This window comes from Macaca fascicularis, chromosome 6 (genome assembly GCF_037993035.2).
Source record: "Macaca fascicularis isolate 582-1 chromosome 6, T2T-MFA8v1.1".
In the NCBI taxonomy this organism is placed as follows: Eukaryota; Metazoa; Chordata; class Mammalia; order Primates; family Cercopithecidae; genus Macaca; species Macaca fascicularis.
Genome location: NC_088380.1, coordinates 71,693,469 through 71,718,198, shown reverse-complemented (window position 1 = coordinate 71,718,198; position 24,730 = coordinate 71,693,469). Strand labels below are relative to the sequence as shown.

Below are 24,730 nucleotides of genomic sequence, written 5' to 3'. Positions count from 1 at the left end.
GTGGTAGTACATGCTTGTAGTCCCAGCCACTCTGGAGGCTGAGGAACAAGAATCACTTTAACTCGGGAGGCGGAGGGTGCAGTGAACTGAGATCATACCACTGCACTCAAGCCTGGTCGACAGAGACTGACTCCATCTCAAAAAAAACAAAACAAAAAATGAAAAACAGATCTCATGAAGATAAGAGTAGAATGGTGATTACCAGAGGCTGAGGAGCGCAGTGGGGAGGAAGGAATGAAGGGGAAAGAATATAAATGTATTTATTACCACTGAATTGTACACATAAAAATGGTAAAGATAGTAAATTTTAAACATATTTTACCTCAGTAAAAATGTATTTATAAGGCTACAATCATATCTTAAAAGGAGAAAAGAATATCTGCAAATTCACTGAGAGTCTAATTTGAATCTCTAAAAGGTGTTAAAATCAGTTAATTACCTATGATATCACATAGTAATTGCAGGCTTAGCTATTACAGTAGACAATTTACATCTTGTTATTCAAATCTCTTAGAAACCAGTCACGTTTTTAGCTAAGGAATTATCAATGAGAGTATCAAATCTGCAATATATATATATTTTTTTGAATTTTAATATGGATTATAATTTGACTTTAACTTATACTCACAATCATCACTATAAATATTCATCCCTGCATAAAACAATTACTCAAAACATTGTCTTTTGGAATAAAAAATAAGACACAGTCTCTGTCCTCACAGATAATCATGGGAAACCAAGGGGAAAGATATACATGCACATACATGCATGTTATATGCTGGTCAGGGAAGAAGAGAGTGACATACAATAAAAATAGATCAAGCAAATACTGTTAACAGATACAAATATGTTAACATTATCCAGCAAATACTGTAACAGATATAAATATGTCATAGAAGCTGAGTAAACAGAACATCTCCTGGGGTAACTGGAGATGTTTTCCTTCTCAAGAGGTGAGAAGTTTGTTTTGAGACAGGGTCTCACTCTGTTCTTATGCAGTGGTGCAATCGTTGCACACTACAAGTGCAAATTCCTAGACTCAAGAGATCCTCACTTCTCAGCCTCCAGAGTAGCTGGGACTATAGTTACATGCTACCGTGCCCAGCTAATTTTTTAATTTTCTGTAGAGATGGGGGTCTTGCTTTGTGGCCCAGGCTGGGTGGGCAAATCTTGATGATCCAATTTCAACACGAGTTGACAGATTTTTTCCGTAAAGGGCCAGAGAGTAAATATTTTAGGTCCTGTACACCTAAAAAAGTTTAGAGCCTACAGTGATAGAGCAGTGACAACCACTCTAACACCAACAACAGATGCATACAGTAGTGACAACTACTTTATCACTGTAAAGCAAAAGCAGTCACAGACAATACGTACATGAATGCATGTGGTTGTGTTCCAATGAAACTTTTGTTTACAAAACCTGACAGTGGACTAGATTTAATCACAGACTGTAGCTTGCCAACCCTTAAAATGTAACACTATAGCAATGCATTCATAGTGTTTTAAGATATTTGGTCAACGAATGGCCACAGACTACAGTGCATTTTGAGTTTGTAGACCTGTTTCTTTTATAATTAAATCTTTTTATTTGCTCCTGGATTGCCATTTCTTGTTGTTAGCTTACCATTAGGGAACCAATCATCCCATTTCTAATTTACAACACACTAGAAAGCCAGACAATCAAGTTCTACTGTTACCAGGCTTCACGTGAAGATCCTATGGATCTTTCTAATGAGCAATATGTGTATGAACTTTAGTAGACAAATCTGGGATTTCTACTCAGTATTGAGGTGGGCTTTACATACTTATTATTTTGACTTTTACGTCACACACAAGACTGCATTTCAGAGAGCTATAAATCATTACCAACACAGTACCACGTTAAACACCAACAACAGACACATACATTTCAATATTTTAACACCACTAATTAAAATATGATGACCACACAGTCAAGATTTACAAATAATTTGCACCACATTTTAGGTAATAAAAATTTACATTTTTAAAGACTTAATCATTAAAAATTATAAATTAAGTTTAAAGAACAGCACCTTTACTTACTTAGGCAACATTTTTAACTGGTTTTCTCTAAGCTCTAATATTTGGAGTTTAGTTAATCTGCAATACAAAAAACAAATCACGTATCTAGGACAAAGACAATGAATTTAATAAATTAATGTTATATTCTAATGTTTTAAAGGAAGCAATATAATTGTGTAATTACTATATGCAAAGTAATATATTAGAAATTACAGAATACAACATAAAATACAAAGGAAGAAAAGACTATTTTTGCTCCTCAAAATTATGGTCAGAGGAGAAGGGTTAGCACTTCTACACATTTTCAAAGTGACAAAGTGATTATCCCCAAGAATCAATCCTCCAGAATTTCATACCTTTTACCAAAAATGCTCACAAAAATTGTTAACTCTTGGTAGATTCAAAAACAATAATGCAACTTTAAAGTGCTGCCCTGAGAAGAAATAAAGAAACAAAACGAGGAGGAGAAATCCTCTGGCACTTCATTGATGTACATTCCACTAAAACTAGAGAGAAAATGAACAGACTAAGTGATGCAAATGCCAGATACAGAAGAGGAATCTGACAAGAACATCAATGATTTTTACACAAAAGATGGCTACAAAATTAACATTTAGTTGACTAGCATTTTCTCTAGTAGTTAAACTCAGTAATAACTTCATATCTATTATTCATTCATCTGTTTAAAAAATTACTCAGAGATTTGAGGGTGGCAGGGAGATGATGAGGTCACCCCCAGAAACAGATTCCCTTTTCTCAAGAATTTTGATTATAGCAGGGAAGACAGATAAATCAATTATTAGATCATTTTAGAATGCTAAGAATACAGCTTTCAGTATCTCAAGCATACAGAAATTACCCCCATTGAAACGCTGTTTTGGCCACCTAAAAAAACATTTTCTTTTTCCTTCAAACTCTCACTGATTATTGTTTACTAGGAAAAATTAATTCAAAGCCACCAAAGAGACTATAAAAGTCACAATGCTTGGGAATAATTTAAAAAGAGCCTATGAAACTGTAATTAGTAGTACTACCAAAGCAGCTTATAGTTTTGTAAACTTTATAAGAGCTAATAATAAAAGGTTTTAGAAGAAACCATAATTTACCTGCCAAAATTAGCTGGCAAGAACTCAAGAAAAGCATCATTCAGATACAACTGGGTTAGGTTTAACAGCTGAGAAAATCCATCAGGAAGCCTACATAAAATACCAGAATTTAAATTAAGTTCATGTAAGAAATTCAGTCTTTTACTAAAATCTAACTCTCATATTTTTCCAACAGACAGAAAACAGTCACTTCTTTACTTTTATAAGAGCCCCTTCAAAGATTTGCCTTTTATAATAACCTACTTGTTTCAATGTATCTTCATCACATTGTAAACAGAAAATGAGGCAATATTTGTTTTAATAATGTAAAATCTGAACAAAACACTCATCTATGAACGAGCCACAATACATAAAAATGTATTTAGGGTACAACTCTGAAATCAGCAGGCACTCTTGAAATCTGTCTTATCTACTCTCAATCAAAAGGACTATCAAAAGGACTAGATAAGAATTTCTAAACCTTGGCAGAGAAATTTTGGGCTGAATTTTGTTGTACCTAGGCTGTCCTGTGCACTGTAGAATGTTTAGCTACAACACTGATCTCTACAAACTAGATGCCAATAGTGTGCATGCACGCACACACATACCCCACTATGAAAACCAAAAATGTGTCCAGAAACTGCCAAAAGTCTCCTGGGGCACGATAGCCCCCAGCTGAGAACCACTGGTTGAGATTACTTTCAATTTCAATATTTGGCTCCTGAACAATTTTAAGACTATATGATTTTATAATAAGCAAACGAAAAGAAATAACATTTAAAGCTAAATGACGTTAGGGCCATGTAACAATCTACATGTGTTAGCTTTACTTCTATTTTGTGTTGATTATGAAACAAGTAAAGATCTAGAATTTGATGCTAGAGCAATATTTTCAAATGAAGAGACTATGCATAATCTTTACATGTTGGTTCTGGATTGCTATGCTTCTTTCATCTTTTGCTTCACCGTTCCATTTTTGCAAAATTTAACAGCCTTGGTGCCAGGAAAACTTTCTGTTTACAGTCATCACTGTCATAAGTGGACATTCACAATCTCTGATACACTGCAACCAATCATATATTGTCGTCGTTGTTGTTATTGTTTTGTTTATGTTTCCTGTTGTTTTGCCTTCTATTAAAATTGTGAAGAAACTTTTGGTTTCCTTTACTGTTTTCAAAAGTTTGAAGGTACCACACACCCGATTTGAAGGCAAAGACACTCTTCTAGGGTGTAAATAACACAGAGTGAGGGAATGTGGATTCTACTCTCATTTCTGACATTATCTGTGAGACTTGGAGCAAAACACTCTCACTATCTCTTTGGGATCACGATTTTACATTAGTAGTATATGGGGTTAGAGAGATTATTTAAAAGATTCCTTTTAAACTCTAAAATTGAAATTTTTTGTATAGACTTAAGACTGATAAAAAATTTTTGTTAAAATACGTACAATAATATCTACTACTGTTTCATAATTGTTTTATTCACAAAAGTAATTTATAATTCACCTAAGAACTTACTTGGAAATAGGGTTTACACTGGCCTCCACAACTGTCAAAACTTTACAATTTTTTATATTTTCTGGAAACTCCTGTATGCCTAGAAAACAAACAAAGATCAAATTAAAAGATTACAAAGGCCAAAAATAACACTAACAATAATACATACCTTCCAGATTCTAAAGTAATATACCAATTAACAAGTAGATGAACTGACAACATCAATGTGAACTAAACAATGACCTCCACAACAATTTCTTTATCTTTCCTCCTCGTTTTATTTGCCTCTTTATAACTGCTAATTACATACTGCTAAAAAACTGATTTTTACCTTTCTTTCTTTCTTCTGAAAATTAGTGCCTTCCCCATGTGATGTTAAGGACCTAAACTGTAGAACATTTAACATTCTTTCTGTTTCTCTCATTTTTTTAAAAAAAGGACTCTTTTTTATTATTTTTATTTGTTTTTAAGAGGGAGTCTTTATCTGCTGCCCAGGCTGGAGTGCAGTGGGGCGAACTAGGCTCAGTGCAACTTCTGCCTCCTGGGTTCAAGCAATTCTCCTGTCTCAGTCTCCTGAATAGCTGAGATTACAGGCACCCGCCACCATGCCCAGCTAATTTTTGTATTTTTAGTAGAGACGGAGTTTCACCATGTTGGTCAGACCAGTCTCGAACTCCTGACCTCAGGTGACCCACAAACCTCGATCTCCCCAAGTGCTGGGATTACAGGCATGAGCCACCCCACAGGCCAAGAATTGTTTTTTAAATGCTGGGCTCTTGATTGAGCTGGTTCCTAACATACATAAGCAAAACTGAAAATAAAGCTGCAGATAGAAGAGGAAGACAATCTACATCAGATATGCCAGTGGATATATTGCCTGAAGGCAGCACTGTCCACCCTAAGATAATGAAACACTTTCTCTTTCCTGCACCTATCCTATTTTTCCTAACTATATTTATATTCCCCTTTTCTCAACCTTTTCCCTTCACATAACCCAGTGTCATGCCAAAAATATTAACTGCTTTAAAATGCAGTGATTTCTTAATACTATGATAGATATATTCAATAGATCTATTAGACATTTCAGCTTTGGAGTATCCTAGACGAGTGCTTTTCAAGCCAAAAGAGGTAAAGGATCATGGTTTTTAAATTTTCCAATCTGTTGTGGACCAATACATTTACAAAACACTGTACAACTGGAATAATATCAAACTGCAGTGAAAGATTCTGAGCATTTCCTCATTCCCTGACATTATCACAGCCAAAATAAAGTAATAAATAATTTGTGGACTACCATTGGTCCACAGATCAACTTTAAAAAGCACTGTTCTAATCTAAATTAAAGGAATGCTAATTAATAACATTTAAGACATTCCAAAAATGAATTTTACATAGTCTGAGTTTGTAAGATCCATTGCTCCATTAACATATGATTAACAGGATTGTCATTAGAGAACCATTTCAGACCCTTTCAACTTCATCACTACATGATTTTAAGTAAACAAGTTTACCACAATATCATATATAGAATGTCAGGTGATGAAAAATGAATGATGCAAAACCACCAAATAGGAAATGACACAGTAGTAACTGTTTCAGTCAAAACTCATCAATGGATGCTAAAAATTGTGGGTAAAAGTATGATGAAAAACAGGGTATTAATAGAGACTCAAAAGATTATTTCCACACGACACTTAGCAATTAAAACGGAAAATTCACTTCACAGTAGAGAAATCTGACAAGCACCACCTTAACCTTCAAAATTGCTTGAAAGTTGGCATTATCAGTTAACATCATCATAATGTGGCAACTAATCTGAGATGTACTGAGAAACAATATCATATCACTTTGGACATATACTTGCCAAAAACACACAACCTGAATTTAATCATAAGCAAGCACCAAACGAATCCAAATTAAGTAAATTCTGTCAAATAAATGGCCAATAACTTTCAAAACTATCAAGGTCAAAAAAAGACAAAGGAAGACTAAGGACCCATGAGACCTAACAAATAAATGTAATATATGAAAGTAGCAAGTGTTTGTGAGGATGTCAAGAAACTGGGAACTACACACATTGCTGGTAAGAATGCAAACTGATATACCCACTATGGAAAACAGTTTGGTAGTTGCTCGAAATGCTAAACACAGAATTTTTAACTGGCACTTTTTTTGACTACTAATTCAATTTAATGTTACATTCCCTGGCCTTTTCAGTTTTCTACTTCTTACACTGATTTTGGTAATTTATTTTTCACTTAATCTAAGTTTTAAAATTTAGTAGCTTTGTATCATTCATTCTTCCCCTGTTGAGTGGAAAAAAAAGTCATTTTTAATAAAAAGATGATAAAATAGGAATGTGGGAGATTTTTTTTTGGAGATGGGAGACAGGGAAATTTTCTTACTGGTAAAACAAACTTGGCAATCCTATTCCAAGCCTCCAAATTAATACTCATTTACAAGACATTCTTTTTACTTAGAATGCTCTTCCTCCCAGCAAAACCAGTAGGATCTTCTGAAAGCCTATCCTGATCTCTAAACTCAATGAAATTTAACTCTCCAAAAAGTTCAATTATGCATTTTATGGCATTTTTACAATTGTTTACTTTGTACTAGTTGTGTATTCTTTGTATTACTGCTAGGTTTTATTTCGATTGACTCAATTCTCCACTTTAAGTACATGTTACTATTTAGTACATTGTATCTTTGTACAACAAATGCTTGCTGAATTTCACTTACCTACCATCTTTTCTCTCATTCATTTACATACAAAATACTTGACATTATTGCGTTTTTCCTTAGGAGTGAAATCTTTATTAGTTCTTCGACGAACAATTGTCTTTAAGTGATCACTCCACTGAGGATGCATTAAAATGATGCTCCTAATATACTACGAGAGCATCCCTTTGCTGAACTGACTAAATATTTTTTAAATGAAAGGGCAGTGTCTGCTGCTGCAGAGCCTAAGGAGAGCATGTAGCGGTGCCTGGTGGCAGTGGGGCTAGAATTCTAGGGTACGTGTGGTGCTCAGGGGCCAATGTGGAGTTACAGAGGAAGCAGAGGCAGTTTTGAATTACTATGAAAAAGTTGCACTGAAAATTTCTGTATTTTTTTAAAGTCATTCTGTGGAAATGTTTGCATTTCTCTTGGGTAAATATCTAAGACTGGAACTGCTGAGTTAATTATGTGTCTACTGATGTGGTGGATTACACTGATTTTCAAGTAATGATCCAACCTTGAATACATGGAATGGATTTGGTTGTGGTGCACAATTCTTAATATTTTTTAAAAGTAAAACATTCCATGTTTGGGTGGAGCAAGAAAACATTCTATAAAGTTCTCACTGGCATTCAAACTCATTTTAAAATTTAGCTAAATAACTTTATTGGTTGTTATTAAAATCTATAAAGTATTTTGAAATAACCAAGTAAAAGATATTATTTCTAGGAGTTATAGTATTTTTAGTACATGACAAAGTCTATCTAAAGAGAAAAAGACCTAAGACTATATAATACGTTCTACTGATCTAAAATATCATATGGAGAATAATTTCAAGTTTTAAATTATAAATATTGTGTTTAATTCCTATAAAAATGTATTTATTAGTTTAATATTATTTAGTGGAAATTAATACTTGGATCATCTCCCACAAATACAAATGAATACTTCATATTTATTTATTCATTTATTTGAGATGGAGTCTCACACTGTTGCCCAGGCTGGAGTGCAGTGGCACAATCTCAGCTCACTGCAAGCTCTGCCTCCTGTGTTCACACCTGCCTCCTGCCTTAGCCTCCCAAGAAGCTGGGACTACAGGCATCCGCCACCATGTCTAGCTAATTTTTTGTATTTTTTAGTAGAGACAGGGTTTTACCATGTTAGCCAGGATGTTCTCAATCTCCTGACCTTGTGATCCACCCGCCTTGGCCTCCCAAAGTGTTGGGATTACAGGCGTGAGCCACCATGACCAGCCCTGAATACTTCATACTTTTTATATTTTAAAGTACTTTATTCCATAGCATGTGGTTTATAAAAAGTACTCCACAAATGCCTGTGAAATTACAAATTCTAAATTATTATTGGCTTTCAGATACATAGTAGTAATTTTGCCCTAAGCAAATAGTTTTGAAACACCGGTTTTCTACTTTTGAAAATTGCTAGCAATGTGTTTAGTCTGACTTCAATTCCTACAATATACATTTGTAGGTTCTAAATCTGTATCTCCAGTTCCCACCTCCCTCCTTAGCCGCTGCTAAGAATTTTCAAATGCCCATTAGATTTTGTTCACAAGCCTCAAACTCAACCTATCCCAAGCTGAAATTACCTATCTTCAAAGTTATTCAGCAAATGTTAGTATCAGACACTATGCTATATACCACAGACATTTAAGGCATAGTCCTTTTTCATGAGAAGCTAAAATGCAGTAAGGAAAAGAAACATTTTCACTTGACTAGCTTCTCCCCCCTACATTAGTAGTGCTCCTTCTCAGTAGCTTTTGTATCTTCTCTTCCGCCAGATCTGTTAAATGTTGGGGTCCAACCAGGGCTCATTCTTTAGCCGCCTTTTTATTGACAGTCATGCCCTTGGCAAATGCATCTAATCTCAGGCTTTAAATATCCATATGGTGACAACTCCCAAATATTTATCTCTAGCACAGTTTTTCTCTTGACTAAACTCCAGACCCCTATGAACAACTAGAACTCAAAAAAACTGAGCTCCTGATTTGTTCTATTAAAAATTACAACTCTCACAGATTTCCACATCTCAGCTGATGGCAACTGTCCTTCCAAGGGCATGACCAAAATCACTGACGGCATCCTTGACTCTTCTTTCACATCCCACATCCCATCCATCATGAAGTGCTGTCAATTCCACCTTCAAGCATATCCAGGGGCTGTCCTCATCTCACTATGTCCATCACTATCACCTCAGATGACTGAAACAGCATTTGAACTGGTTGTTTGTCACCCATATGCTCACAGTCCCTGTCTATATATATAGCCAGATTAAACTTACACACAAGTCATATCATGCTCTGAATTATCTATTCAAAACTTTCTAAGCGACTCTATTTTACTGACAGTAAATGTCAAAGTGCATACAAATGCCTCCGAGGCCCTTCATTAGCAGCTCCTCCAAATCGCCACCTCCCTGGTTTCTATTCCTATTGCACTCCCATCTTGCTCACACTGTTTTAGTTACCCAGGGAACAGTCCTCACACATGCTGTAGACACTCGCACCTTACAAAATAGCTTCTCATACATCCTTACCTTAGTTATTCACATGGCTTCTTCAAGTTCTTGCTCAAGGCCTACCCTCAACAACTGTGTTACCTACTCTCCAAAGATGGCTTATTTTATCCTTTCAGATAAAGTATACAGGGACAGGGCACAGTGGCTCATGCATGTAATACCAGCACTTTGGAAGGCTGAGGTGGGCAGATCATTTGAGATCAGGATTTTGAGGCCAGCCTGGCCAACATGGAGAAAACCCGTGCAAATTAAAAATACCAAAACAAATTAAGCCAGATGTGGTGGCCTGCACCTGTAGTTTCAGCTACTCAGGAGGCTGAGGCACAAGAATCGCTTGAACCTGGGAAGTGGAGACTGCAGTGCACTGAGATTGCACCACTGTACTCCAGCCTGGGCATTGGAGATTCTGTCTCAACTCACACATACATACATACACACGCACACACACACGACTGAATTTTATCACAATTTACTTCTTAATTCTCTAACAGCGCCAACTATCTGTTCTTTTCTAATTACCGTGACTTCAATAAATAATGCTGCTTCTTTGACGTACACTTTTTTAGTAAGAAAATTCTGCTGGCCAGGCATGGTGGCTCACACCTGCATTCCCACCACTTTGGGAGGCCAAGGTATTGGGAGTATTGTTTGAGGCCAAAGAGTTCAAGACCAGCCTGGGCAACATGGCAAAACCCCATCTCTACAACAACAACAACAAAAAAATTAAAAATAGCCAAGCATGGTGATGCACACCTGCGGTCCCTGCTACTCAAGACGATGAGGGGGAAGGCGCCCTTGAGCCCAGGAGTTCGGGATGCGGTGAGCTATGATCATGCCACTGTACTCCAGCCTGGGCAACAAACAGAGTAAGATGCTGCCTCTTAAAAAAAAAAAAAAAGACTGCTGCTCAAATGTAAAATGAAGCTCTAGATTAGATATCATAAAACACAACTGTCTTCTCCAAATCACTCTCACTTAGTTACAGAGGAACTCTCTCTCTTAACTTCCGAGAATGAGAAAATCCCTCCTGACGCCTAGGAGCTGGCCTGGTACTATCACTAGTCCTTGGTCTTAATACAAACAAGCCCTGGCATTCAGATGGAGGCCTCAGTGTTCTCCTGCTGAATAAAACTATTTCACAGAACATCAATATCACATCAAGTCATTCTGTAACCATGATATATCAAGACAAAAACAAATTTATAATCATGTCTGAAAAAAGACAAAACATGATATTGTCCAAGCCAAAATATACTATACAGCACCTTTTCCCAGATAGTGACTGATTACAGCTTTAGTTGTACTCTAATCAACTTCCCTATAGAAAACATTAAGACACCCAATTGAAGACTGCGAAGAAGGCATCAAGCCCAGGCGGCGGTGGAAAGGGTGGAGGACACACCTAAACATGTGGAATCCCAATGCCGGGCAGCCAGGGCCAAATCCATATACCCCCAACATCAGGTGCCCTGGAGGTTCCAATCCTGCCCACCCACCAACTATTAACCCACTCTTTCCCCCAGGCCCTGTCCTCCTCCCCCAGGAGCACCCCAGAGCAATCCAGCTTTCCCCCCAGGCGACAAGCATTCCTCCTCCTCTTCCAGCAGTGATTCTGACTGAATACAGGCCCTGGACCCTTCCCTTAAGTCTCACTAGTTCTGCTCTCCCATCAAACTTCAGATGCCATGTTGTACTGGGGAAAAGTAGCCCTTGTGCTCCCCACCCCCTACCTCCACCTGAGCCTCACCCTGCTGTTAGAGGAAATGGGAAGAGGATTGCCATGGCCTGGCCATCTTGTTTCTGCTTGGATAGATCACATAGCTAATGAATTAGGCAGGGGAGCTATTTTTTGAAGATGATGAACTAAATGATGAAGACAAGTTTGAGATCTGTAAAATGTAATTTTTTACTTCCTGTGATTGGGGAGGTTTGTGTAAATTTAATTATGATGAAAAACCTCTATCTTTTTTGTAATGTTGGCATAGTTGGGGAATTTAGTGGCAAATACATTCCCCAGCAGGCCTTTTGTTGGTTGCACTAACTGCAAGGTTGCTGGGAAGTAGAGCCTGCTTGGTCGAAGAGCTTTGACTGCCGTTTTGGAACATTACCTCTCCTCCTTAGCCCAATATGCTGTCTCAGGTCCTATTCAAATAAAGTTATTTCTCCTAGTAAAAAATAAAAAAATAAATAAATAAAAAATACCCAATCATAGAATTACCCCACTTATTGGCAGCATCCCATCCAGGGCAAACCATTATTTTCTGAAACCTTCCCAAGATCACCAAACAAAAGCCCAAATCTTGTATTTTTTTTTTTACACCTTCTGCAACCCTCATGAATCCCAATAATATGAGTTTTTGCTCACTATGAAGTAATAAACCCAAACTGTTCAACTGCAAGTGAGTCCCTGGTGGTCTGTGACACGCAGATGTCAACATCCCACTGTCCCAACTTTAAATTAAAGTTGTTTAATTTAAGTCAATAGGAGTCCCTTACTGTTCCTGCACTCTAAAGGCAATGATTACCATACTACAGAATAAAACACTCGAGTTCTGGTCAAAACTAACCGGAAATTGCAAACTCAAATGATAGTTTCCAGAGGATAACAGATGTATGATTTGGACCAGATATAACACAATGAATAATAATGCCTATGCTATGGTAGGCCACAAATGAGTGCACACTCTAGTTAACAGTCTCCATTTATCAAAAGTCTTGGCAGTGGCCAGAAATCACCAGTCTAAACATGGACAGTGTAAAACATGATTTTCTTTCTTTCATTATCTTAAATAAAGTGATTTATTAAAACAGCTGAGCTCAAGCATCAACTACAAGGCAGAATGGCAATTTTGGAAATTTAAAACACAAGAGCAAAATACCATAACTTCCCTATCAATCTGTAATATTCTCTTAATTTAACTTCTTTTAGCTTAATGTGAAAAGGCTTTTCCATTAATTTGTCCCCAATCATCGGATTTTCTCAAGTTAAAAGAACTGCTTTCTGCTTTGACCACAAACTTTCAATTCACTCTTCCTGGGCTTTTTAATTCAACTAAAGAGAAATTCCTTGGTTAACCTTGCTAGTATTGCCATATTAGACAGAAAGATCTGAGCTACTCTTTCTGGTTTCTCTGCCTTATAATCCCTGGCATTTTATTCAGTATGTTCATACAAGACAATTAATAGCTACACGTTTTTCTTTTATCTCCCCTCCCCACCAGCTTTCCCCATCCACCACTTTGACAGAACGTTTTAACCACATCATCCCAGTCTTCCCTACAAGAAAAGTCATTTGAATGCAACAGCAGATCATTTCTCTAATACTGGTTGCTATTTGCAACGGCTGGGATAGCACCTGAGAGAACTTTTTATAACTTTAAAAAGTGTACACGCACATGTATGTTTATTGCAGCACTATTTACAATAGCAAAAACTTAGAACCTACTCAAATGCCCATCAATGACAGACTGGATAAAGAAAATGTGGCACATAATACATCACAGAATACTATGCAGCCATAAAAAAGAAGGAGTTCATGTCCTTTGCCAGGACATGGATAAAGCTGGAAACCATCATCCTCACCAAACTAACACAGGAACAGAAAATCAAACACCGCATGTTCTTGCTCCTAAGTGGGAGGTGAACAATGAGAACACATGGACGCAGGGAGGTGAACGTCACACACTGGGGCCTGATGCGGAGTGAAGGGAAAGCAGAGGGATAGCATTAGGACAAATACCTAATGCATGTGAAGCTTAAAACCTAGATGACAGGTTGATAGGCGCAGCAAACCACCATCGCACGTGTATGTCTATGTAACCTGCACGTTCAGCACATGTATCCCAGAACTTAAAGTAAAATTAAATTAAATTAAAAGCATACAGTAAACACAACTCGAGAAAAGAAAGAGAAGAGCAAATTAAGACTCAGAACAAATTAACATTCCAGTTTTATCACAGACTGTAAAAGAAAAAACTGAATTTGTTGATAAATACAAATGTTAAATCCCTTAAAATTACGTATTTCCTAGACTGATCCATTTCATGTGTTTAACAAGCTTACAGATGAACTAACAAATTTAGATTAAGTCCCCAGTGTAACAACCAGATCAATAAACAGAGAAGCAAAGAACAGGGGCCATTTCTTTTTATTCCTAAACCACGCTAACTTAACAAATGAAAAACACTGATAAGAACTACATAAAAAATCAGAAACTGGTCGGGCGTGGTGGCTCACGCCTGTAATCCCAGCACTTTGGGAGGCTGAGGTGGGCGGATCACGAGGTCAGGAGATCGAGACCATTCTAACACAGTGAAACCTTGTCTCTAATAAAAATACAAAAAATTAGCCGCACATGGTGGTGGGCATCTGTAAGTCCCAGCTACTGGGGAGGCTGAAGCAGGAGAATGGCGTGAACCTGGGAGGCGGGGCTTGCAGTGAGCCAAGATTGCACCACTGCACTCCAGCCTGTGCGACAGAGCGAGATTCTGCCTCAAAAAAAAAAAAAAAAAAAAAAATCAGAAACTATTACAGCCTGAAAGTCAAAATCCTAAAAGCAAGTACTTTTAAAGAAATACAGTTTGATGACAGGATGAATAACAAAGTATGCCACAAGTTTCCTGCCTCCTTCCAAACAGTGCACAACAGCTAATGAATCTGAAAACTGTACCTAGCATATCATGATAAACTTAAATATTAGACTGAAATGACATAAACACCTTAAAGGGGAAAACACTAGAGCTTAAATATAAGTAAAACAGTAATAGCTTAAATTGTATTATTACATTTTAATAATTTCAAAATGTTACATTTGCTTAAATGTACTAACCTTTCTTTTAGGCAGTCTATTACCAAATCAAAAATGCAACAAAATTTGAATTTCTCACATCCAGCCACATCAACCTAATATGCATGCTAATATGCAACCTAATATTTGTGCTTTATTAATTTTCTTTTCAACACAATAGAGCTATACAAAAGCATACATATTAGGGTTGAATACTACAGGCTGATTAATATTAGCTCTCTAAAAGTAAAATGGGTTAAACATACCACTTACGACGAATATAAGATAAGGAATTAAAATAACTAGAATTTTTACTTGGCAAGGTAATTTCTGACACTATGATAGTCTCTTGTCTCCTTTCAGCTAGCCTTGTTATGAACAATGAAGTGAAGTTTCACTTAGACATCAAGACTAAAAGGAGAGAAAATACAAGTAACAAGTAAAATGTAAGGGCCGGGCACAGTGGCTCAAGCCTGTAATCCCAGCACTTTGGGAGGCTGAGACCGGCAGATCACGAGGTCAGGAGATCGAGACCATCCTGGCTAACATAGTGAAACACCATCTCTACTAAAAATACAAAAAAATTCACCAAGGGTGGTGGCACGTGCCTGTAATACCAGCTACTTGGGAGGCTGAGGCAGGAGAATGGCGTGAACCCGGTAGACAGAGCTTGCAGTGAGCTGAGATCCGGCCACTGCACTCCAGCCTAGGCAACAGAGCGAGACTCTGTCTCAAAAAAAAAAAAAAAAAAAGTAAAATGCAAAAAACTGATTCTGCAAGTTAAATAATAGATGTGGCCCTTTCTATGTGAGGAATCATATAAAAATAACAGACCAATTTAATTTTTAGTCAAATAAACTAAGTCTTATTGGCAACAATAAGTAATAAGTAATGTCATTCCTCCTCGAGGTAGAACACTTAAGTACTTATCCTAAATCTTTTGATCACATAAAGATTATCTCCAATGCCTCAAAAACACTCACAGGTTGAAATAATTGTTTAAAAGTTTTCAGTATACTAGAAGCAACAACAAAATGCTAAACTAGAAAGGTAAAAGAGCTACTCTGCAGTCTAATAGGTTGCCATAACTCTACGACATGTAATTCTTTAAACAGTTATACAAAAGCCTAGGATATTAATTTAATGATGCTGTAGGGTTAGAACATAGCCATAATTCCACTATTCTCATTTTAGAGTAATAAACATGAGGTTAATCCATTCTCATGAAGCACATATGCAAGTATTTTCATTACTGAGCCAAGCAATATTTCTATACCATAAAGAATGTTAGCAAAGTTTACCCAATACATACAATTCCAAATGCGTAAGATTTTAAATCAATACCCAAATTATCAAGTCCCTTTCCTTATACCTTAACAACTCCCATTTAAAAAGACCAGAAAGATACTCCTTTATGATGAAAAGGTAGATGTGATGACTTCTAAAGTGACAATAATTCTAGAATTCTGTAATACTCTGGATTAATTTATCTGTCAACATATGTAGAGATACTCCTTTAGGATGAAAAGGTAGACATGATGACAACTAAAGTGACAATAATCCTAGAATTCTATAATACTCTGGATTATCTGTCAACATCCGTAGAGATCTGATGGTAATCCAGTTCATTTACTTTGGAATGTATCAGGCACCACCAGGCACTATACTAAGTACTAGGGATGGAAACACAAATTTCACACTGCCCTCAAGGAAAAGTCTGAAATGGCAGACATTTAGCCTGAATAAAATAATGAGGGGAAAAGTCACACAAATCAAAAGCCAACTGATCTAAACTCTTCAAAAATGGAAACTTTCATGAAAATCATCAGCAAACTGTTCCTGATTTAAAAGCACCAGAGACACAACAACTATAGGCTTTACATGATCTTTAACTTGAGAGGAGGGATATGGAGAAGGGGCCTAAAGAGTTTAAAAGAGCATTATTAGGCAACAGGGGAAATATGATGTTAAATTTCTCGAGAGTGATAATGATGATGTGGTTATTCTGATTCCCCTGTTCTTAGGGGATGTATATTCAAACATTTAGGAGTGAAGACAAGATGCCTCCAACTTAAATTTAAATAAGCTTAGCAAAAAGACTTTTGCTGCTTTTATTTATTTATTTATTTATTGAGACAGAGTCTCATTCTTGTCCCCCAGGCTGGAGTGCAATGGCAAGATCTCGGCTAACTGCCACCTCTGCCTCCCAAGCTCAAGCAATTCTCCTGCCTCAGACTCCCGAATAGCTGGGATCATAGGTGTCTGCCACCACGCCTGGCTAATTTTTTGCATTTTTAGTAGAGACGGGGTTTCACCATATTCACCAGGCTAGTCACAAACTTCTGACCTCAGGTGATCTGCTCACCTTGGCCTCCCAAAATGCCGAGATTACAGGGGTGAGCCACTGCGCACAGCCAAAAAGACATTTTTTATAAGCAATGATACGCATATATCTTTTTCCTGAACATATTTAAATTCATATACATGAAAAAGAGAAGTAAGACAAAAGTAACAAAATGCTAACAACTGGTGAAGCCATGCACGTTCTTTTAGCTTTTACATAGGTTTCTTATTTGAGCACAATTTTTTTTTTTTTTTTTTTTTTTTGAGACAGGGTCTTGCTCTATTTTCCAGGCTGGAGTGCCATGGCATGATTACGGCTTACCACAGTCTTGACTTCCCAGGCTCAAGCAATCCTCCCACAACAGCCTGAAGTAGTCGCAACCACAGGCACATGCCACCATGCGCAGCTAAGTTGATGATTTTTGGTAGAAACAAGGTTTTGCTATGTTGCCCAGGCTGGTCTCAAACTCCTAAGCTCAAGAGATCCTTCCACCTTGACCTCCCAAAGTGCTGGGATTACAGATGTGAGCCACTGGGCCTGGCCAAAAATTTTTAAGATAGCTAGATAAAAGGCAGGACACCACTATGAATGAATCCAATCTAAATAAAAATTAAACAATAAATTTATTAAAAATACAAATAGCCCTAAAGTTAAACAGCTCAATAACAAAAGGTAAAATAAAATACAGTACTATCTTTAAAGGTAAAGCTTATTAGTTATTGTGAACTGAAGGTCAGTACAGCACTAACCACTATAACCTTCACTTTAACCTAGAATGAATATAATAAATAAATCCTTAAAACAGATTTTATTCCTTAAAACAGAAGTCCTGATTTTATCATAATCCTATAAAACATACATTTTGACGACCTGCAACTAAAATAAATAGAATTTAATAAGTGGAGACATATATATATATATATATATATATATATATATATATTTTTTTTTTTTTTTTTTTTTTTTTTTTTTGAGAGTCTTGCTGTGTCGCCCAAGCTAGAGTACAGTAGCACAATCTTGGCTCACTGTAACCTCCGCCTCCTGGGGTTCAAGTGATTCTCATGCCTCAGTCTCCCAACTAGCTAGGACTACAGGCACACACCACCACAACTGGCTAATTTTTGCATTTTTGGTAGAGACAGGGTTTCACCATGTTGGCCAGGCTGGTCTTGAACTCCTGACCTCAAGTGATCTGCCCGCCTCAGCCTCCCAAAGCGCTGAGATTACAAGTGTGAGCCAACTTTGTGTGTGTGTGTGTGTGTGTGTGTGTGTGTGTGTGTGTGTGTGCAGACAGACCCCTGGTTAATTAGCTTGCCAAAGTTAACTGTTAATTATGAAAACAGGATGACTTCTAATAAGCCCTAAATGCTTCATAGTAAGTCCTAAAATTTAGGAAAACTTATAGGAGAAGGATTACTTCTGGATACTCATACCATTAGGACAAAGCTAAAAGCTGTGGAATATGATTACTACAAAACTGCTGGCACTGTTGCACTAACTTGGTGGAACTTGTTTATAAACTTTATTTCCCCAATTCTTATTAAGAAGTATTATATGACAGTATTTAGTGTTTGTGAAAGTCCTGTATCTGGTCAGACCATTTAAAATTTATCCTCGTGTGATTCTTTTTTGTAATTATAAAAGAAACACACGCTCATTCTAAAAATTTCAAGGGCTGATTTTTCTCTCCTTCTGAGGTAATAAGGACTTAACATTTTAGAATATATCTTCCATACTTAGTATCAAACTAAACATACTAAATAAGATACTTGGCCTTGTTAATAATTTCAACATATATATAAATGTGATATATCATATTAACAAAATGAAGGAAAAAAAGCTCTCAAAGGATGCAGAAAAAGCATTTGACAAAATTCAATGTCCTTTCATAATAAACTCTCAACAAATCAGGTATAGACGGAAAGCACCTCAACACAATAAAGGCCATATGTGACAAATCCACAGCTCACATCATACTTAACAACGAAAAGTTAAAAGCTTTTCCTCTAAGATCTGGGACAAGGTAAGGATGCCTATTCCTGCCACTTCTTTTCAACGTTGTACTTAAGTCCTAACCAGAGAAAGAAATAAAAGGATTCCAAATTAGAATAGGAGAAACTGAAATGTCCCTATCTGCAGACAACATAACCTTATATATAGAAAACCCTAAAGACTCCAACCAAAATACTGGTAGAATTCAGTAAACTTGCAGGATACAAAAATCAACATACAAAAATCAGTAGCATTTTTATATACTAACAAACTATATGAAAAGGTTATTAAGAAAACAATCCCATTTATAATAGCTACCAAAAAAATAAAATACTTAGGAATAAATTTAACAAAATAGGTAAATGACATACACACTGAAAACTACAGAACATTCGATGAAAAAAATTGAAGCAGCACAATAAATGGAAAGAAATCTTGTGTTCAATGGACTTGAAAATTAATATTGTTAAAATGTCCATACTACCCAAAGTGGTCTACAGATTCAACCCAATCCCTACCAAAATTCCAATGACCTTTTTCATAGACAAAGAAAAAAACAATCCTGCGATTCATATGGAGCCACAAAAGACTGAATACCCAAAGCAACGGTGAACAAAAAAAACTAAACTGCAGGCATCACACCTGACTTCAAAATATGCTACAAAGCAACCATAATCAAAGCAGCATGGTAATGACATGAATACAGACAGAACAATGGAATGAAATAGACAGTCCAAAAATAAATCCATGTATTTTGTCAATTATTTTTTGACAAGGGTGCCAAGAACACATACATAATGGGTAAAGGACAGTCTCTTCAATAAATAAAGGACAGTGTTGGGACAACTGGACATCCACATGCAGAATGAAATTAAACTCTTATCTTACACCATATAAAAAATCAACTCAAAATGGATTAAAGACTTAACTGTAACACCTGAAAGTATTAAAAAAAAACCACTAGAAAAAAATATAGGAGAAAAGCTCCATGACATTCTAGAGCCTGGCAATGGGTTAAACAATGATTTTTTTTTTAATATCACCCCAAAAGCACAGGCATAAAAAGCAAAAACAGACAAATGGGATCACACCACACAGAACAGCTCCTGTACAGCCAAAGAAACAACAGAGGAAAAAAACAGCCTATGGAGTGGGAGAAAATGTTTGCAAGCTATACATCTGAGAAGGGGTTAGTATTTAAAATATGTAAGAAACTGAAAAACCTCAATAACAACAAAACAAGTAATCTGACTTAAAAATCAGCAAATGACCTGAATAGATGGTTTTCAACAAAAGACATACAAATGACCAACAGGTAAATGAAAAATGTTCAACATCATTAATCACCAGGGAAATGCAGATTAAATCTACAGTGAGATACGACCTCACACTTGTTAGAATGAGTAAAAAGACCAAAGGTAAGTGCTGATGAGGAAGTTGAGAAAAGAGAATGCTTGCACACTGTTGGTGGGGATGTAAATTAGTATAGCCACTATGGAAAACAGTATGGAGGGTCCTCAAAATATTAGAACTACCACAAGATCCAGCAATCCCACTACTGGATATGTATCAAAGTGAATGAAATCAGTATGCTGAAGAAATATTTAAACTCCTATGTTCATTACAGCCCTATTCACAATAGCCAGGACAGGGAATCAACCTAAGTGTCCATCAATGGATGAATGAATAAAGAAAATATGATATACACAATGGAATACTATTCAGCCTTTAAAAAGAAGAAAATCCTGTTAATTTGCAGTAACATGGATAAACCTGGAGGACATTATGTTAAGTAAAACAAGCCAGGAACAGAAAAAAAAAAAAATACCACATAAGCTCACTTACATATGGCATCTTGCAGAGGCAGAGGCAGAGTAGCATGGTGGTTACCAGGGGCTGGGGATGGGGAAGCAGGGATGGAGGATTGGAATATGTTGTTCAAAGGATATAAAATTTCAGTTTGACAGGAGAAATAAGTACAAGAGATCTATCCTGCAACATGATGACCACAATTAAAAATGTAAAAACAAACCAAAAAAACCCCTTACATTTATTCTCCACGTGCTTTAAGCTATGACAGATTTTATGTATACATATTAAACAAATTCTAAGCCAAGGCTATAACATTTAATTTTACTGTATTTGATACAAAACAGGTGGCAAAACTTGTAAAGTGGGGCAACTATCTTTACATGAAATTTTCTTAGATGAAGTTCATATTAATATATTAGATTTAACTTATTTTTATATTCTTATTTTTGAAAACTCAATAGAAATCTTAGTAATGAAACATGTTCCCAAGTGCAAAAAATTATGGGCAAAAAAACCCCTTACCATTCTTGCTGACATCCAGTTCCCTGAGATTAATAAGGTTTGCAATGGATGCTGGTAACGTTGTTAAATCATTGTCTGGCAAACTCAGTTTGTGTAAAGACTGACAGTTAAAAAGTTGCTATTGAAAAAAGGGAGGAAAGAATGTCAATTATATATATCTTTAACTATTTCATGAACTTTTATACATATAAATAATATCAGCCATATTAAAACTGAATGAGTTTTAACTTATACTAATACCAGGAAAGATGTCTCATTCTTCTTGTTACGCTATTATAGATATGAATACAACTGAACGATTCATATTAATTTATATCTTCATACTTCTACCTTAAGCAAAATGCACTTAGTGAGAGTAAGTATATAGCTGTATTCTCTGTTGAGTTAGTACAAAAAATAAGTGGCTATTAAATGTGATCAACTCTGGAGCTTGTCTTTCAAGCAATCTTATTCCAAAATGAAAGTCCTATTTAAGAAGAATATTCTTCTAAAAATGTAAAAGTGTTAGGTATGATAAGATATAAATGATTCAGTTATTTTCACTGTTGTAGCAAGACTTTCCCTTTCCAACAAAACCCCTAAACCAAGACTCTACTGGTGGTGATCAGAGGAGGAGACAAATTTTGGTCTGCCATATTCTCTAGAACTAGCTACCGAAGATAAACTGCCTGCTGAAGAACAACATATAAAGAAGAACAGTGAATTACCCTACCACAACCTAGGTTTCTAGTTCATAAATATGTGACCAACAACCTTTAATTTTTATCCATAGCCATATAAAGATTTCTCTGTAAGATAACCCCTAGGATAGCAGTGGCTTTCAAAATGTTCTTACTGACCACCAGAAAAAAACCTGTTGTGTACCATCATCCAGTATGTATATACACACAAATCTAAAATATTTTCATGAAACAATGGCTATATACAACACACTCTATTTTCTATTTTTTTTTGTTTGTTTGTTTTGTTTTGTTTTGTTTTGAGACGGAGTCTCGCTCTGTAGCCCAGGCTGGAGTGCAGTGGCCGGATCTCAGCTCACTGCAAGCTCCGCCTCCCGGGTTCACGCCATTCTCCGGCCTCAGCCTCCAGAGTAGCTGGGACTACAGGCGCCCGCCACCTCGCCCGGCTAGTTTTTTGTATTTCTTTAGTAGAGACGGGGTTTCACCGTGTTCGCCAGGATGGTCTCGATCTCCTGACCTCGTGATCCGCCCGTCTCGGCCTCCCAAAGTGCTGGGATTACAGGCTTGAGCCACCGCGCCCGGCCTCTATTTTCTATTTTTTATAATTAAGGCTGCAAGAGTAGATATGAGATGTTCATTAAATTTGAATTTCAGATAAACAAATAATTTTTTAGCACAAGTATATCCCACAATTACATGGAACACACACTAACAAATTATTCCTTGTTCATTTGAAAATTCTAATTTAATTGTCCTATATTTCCTAATTCTCACAGTCCAAATTTATGGTTCTTTTTTCAAAATGCTACCCACACATACGAAATTGATTTTATGAGCTACCAATGGGTCTCTACACAGTTTTAAAAACACTGCTGTTTGGGTGGCAAAATTATAGCAATTTAATTGGTATAGGATAATAAGAGGAGAAATTGATATAGGATAATAAGAGACTGGGATTTAAGAAGAAAAAGTACACTGAAAAAAGTTTGGTGAAAAAAAAACAAGGTGATAACTTGAGAAGGTGTTTCATGACAACAAACTTTCTCCTTTTAGTTGTTACTAGACTTCAGAAATTTAAGTCCTCCAAAACCTTTTCAAACAAATTATAAATGGAGGAAAACAATAACTGTATGAACTCAAAAAAAGCTATTTAACAATAAAATTATGATATGGTAAAAGGACAATTACCCTCAATTATAACAATGCACATTAACGTCTTATGAAAAGTCGAAAAAGACAGCATTAATTTCAATTATTGGTCTAGTCAAATCTACTGACTCCAGAAATTATTTAGTCTCATTATTTACCTTAATGGCTACAATGCAACTAAAATTAAATACAAAATTTTACGTTATCTGCACAAGTATAAAAGCAATTAACTTGAAGAAATACAAGTTTAAAAATCGACTTTTAAAAATGTGAATTGTGCGGCATACTCTAAGATACAATTAAACCAAAAAATTCAAACACCACACACACATATTGGCAACTTTATAGCAATATTAGGAATATCATATTTCTAGGTATAAAATAAGATACAATTAAACCAAAAAATTCAAACACCACACAAACATATTGGCAACTTTATAGCAATATTAGGAATATCATATTTCTAGGTATAAAAATAACCAAAGATAATTCTTGAAAGAAAGTATTAGCATACCTTTGGAAGCTCTTCAATCTGATTAGCATCTAAATAGAGCTCCTCCAAGGTTTTTTCAAAAGTAAAAATCTCTTTCGGAACTTGTTCTAAGCTGCAGTGAGAATAATCAAGAGTAGTGACAGTCTCCTCTTCCCCTCGTAGACAGCGACATGGTACCAACCGCACAAACAAACTTCGTTTTGTAGTCATTTTTAGACACTGCAATATTCGAATAAAAAGAAATTAAAAACATACATATTACAATGGTTTTTCAGAACAAATCATTCCCATTTATCGCAATTCATATGTCACAGATAAACACTTCTCCCGCCACTATATAAGCACAATGGAACCCATTTAACATTGCTTTAATACCCACATTTATAGCTACTGGATGTCAAATTAAACTCAAGCTCTATAGTACTTCACAAAACAATCCATGAAGTAGCCATTTACATGCTTCTTCAAAAACTGTGCTTTGAGGCCGGGCGCAGTGGCTCACGCCTGTAATCCCAGCACCTGGGAAAGCTGAGGCAGGCAGAACACAGCTCAGAAGATCGAGACCATCCCGGCTAACACGGTGAAACTCCATCTCTACTAAAAATACAAAAAATTAGCTGGGCAAGGTGGTGGGCGCCTGTAGTCCCAGCTACTCGGGAGGCTGAGGCAGGAGAATGGCGTGAACCCAGGAGGTGGACCTTGTAGTAAGCTGAGATCATGCTACTGCACTCCAGCCTGGGCAACAGAGCAAGACTCCATCTCAAAAAAACAAACAAACAAAACTGTGCTTTGAGTCTGCTTCTTAGTTCTCAACAAAAAAAACTCTAATAAGACAAAGATTTTTTATTTAATTTTACTTAATTTCTGACTCTAAGAGTTCTACGTGTCTTCATTAAGGACTTGATTAAGTGCAGTTTTGAGTAGGGAGTGGGAATGCAAAGATATTTTCAGGTCTTCTTAAACAGCCATCAGGGATCAATCACCCTATAACCTTCCCATGAAAAGTCAAAGTTTCCACATGAAAATTCCCACCTACTCCAAGTATATTTTGTTTAAATTAAATATGGGCCCT

At 36.3% G+C, this 24,730-nt stretch overlaps 1 protein-coding gene across 16 annotated transcripts in view; it reads right to left on the bottom strand.

Annotated features, from left to right (window-relative positions):
* Positions 1 to 24,730, bottom strand: part of ERBIN (erbb2 interacting protein) — a 151,077-nt gene that overhangs the window by 62,920 nt on the left and 63,427 nt on the right. For 15 of the 16 annotated variants that reach the window (XM_073993543.1, XM_065546336.2, XM_005557037.5 and 12 more), the window contains 5 exons: positions 23,680 to 23,877; positions 21,337 to 21,454; positions 4,649 to 4,727; positions 3,150 to 3,239; positions 2,065 to 2,121 (listed from right to left, as the gene is read on the bottom strand). In XM_073993543.1, coding sequence (XP_073849644.1) covers positions 2,065 to 2,121; positions 3,150 to 3,239; positions 4,649 to 4,727; positions 21,337 to 21,454; positions 23,680 to 23,868 — 533 coding nt within the window. In that variant the 5' untranslated portion in view covers positions 23,869 to 23,877. Of the gene's footprint in view, positions 1 to 2,064; positions 2,122 to 3,149; positions 3,240 to 4,648; positions 4,728 to 20,847; positions 21,045 to 21,336; positions 21,455 to 23,679; positions 23,878 to 24,730 lie in introns of those variants that run through there. The other variant, XM_065546338.2, reaches the window with a different exon arrangement.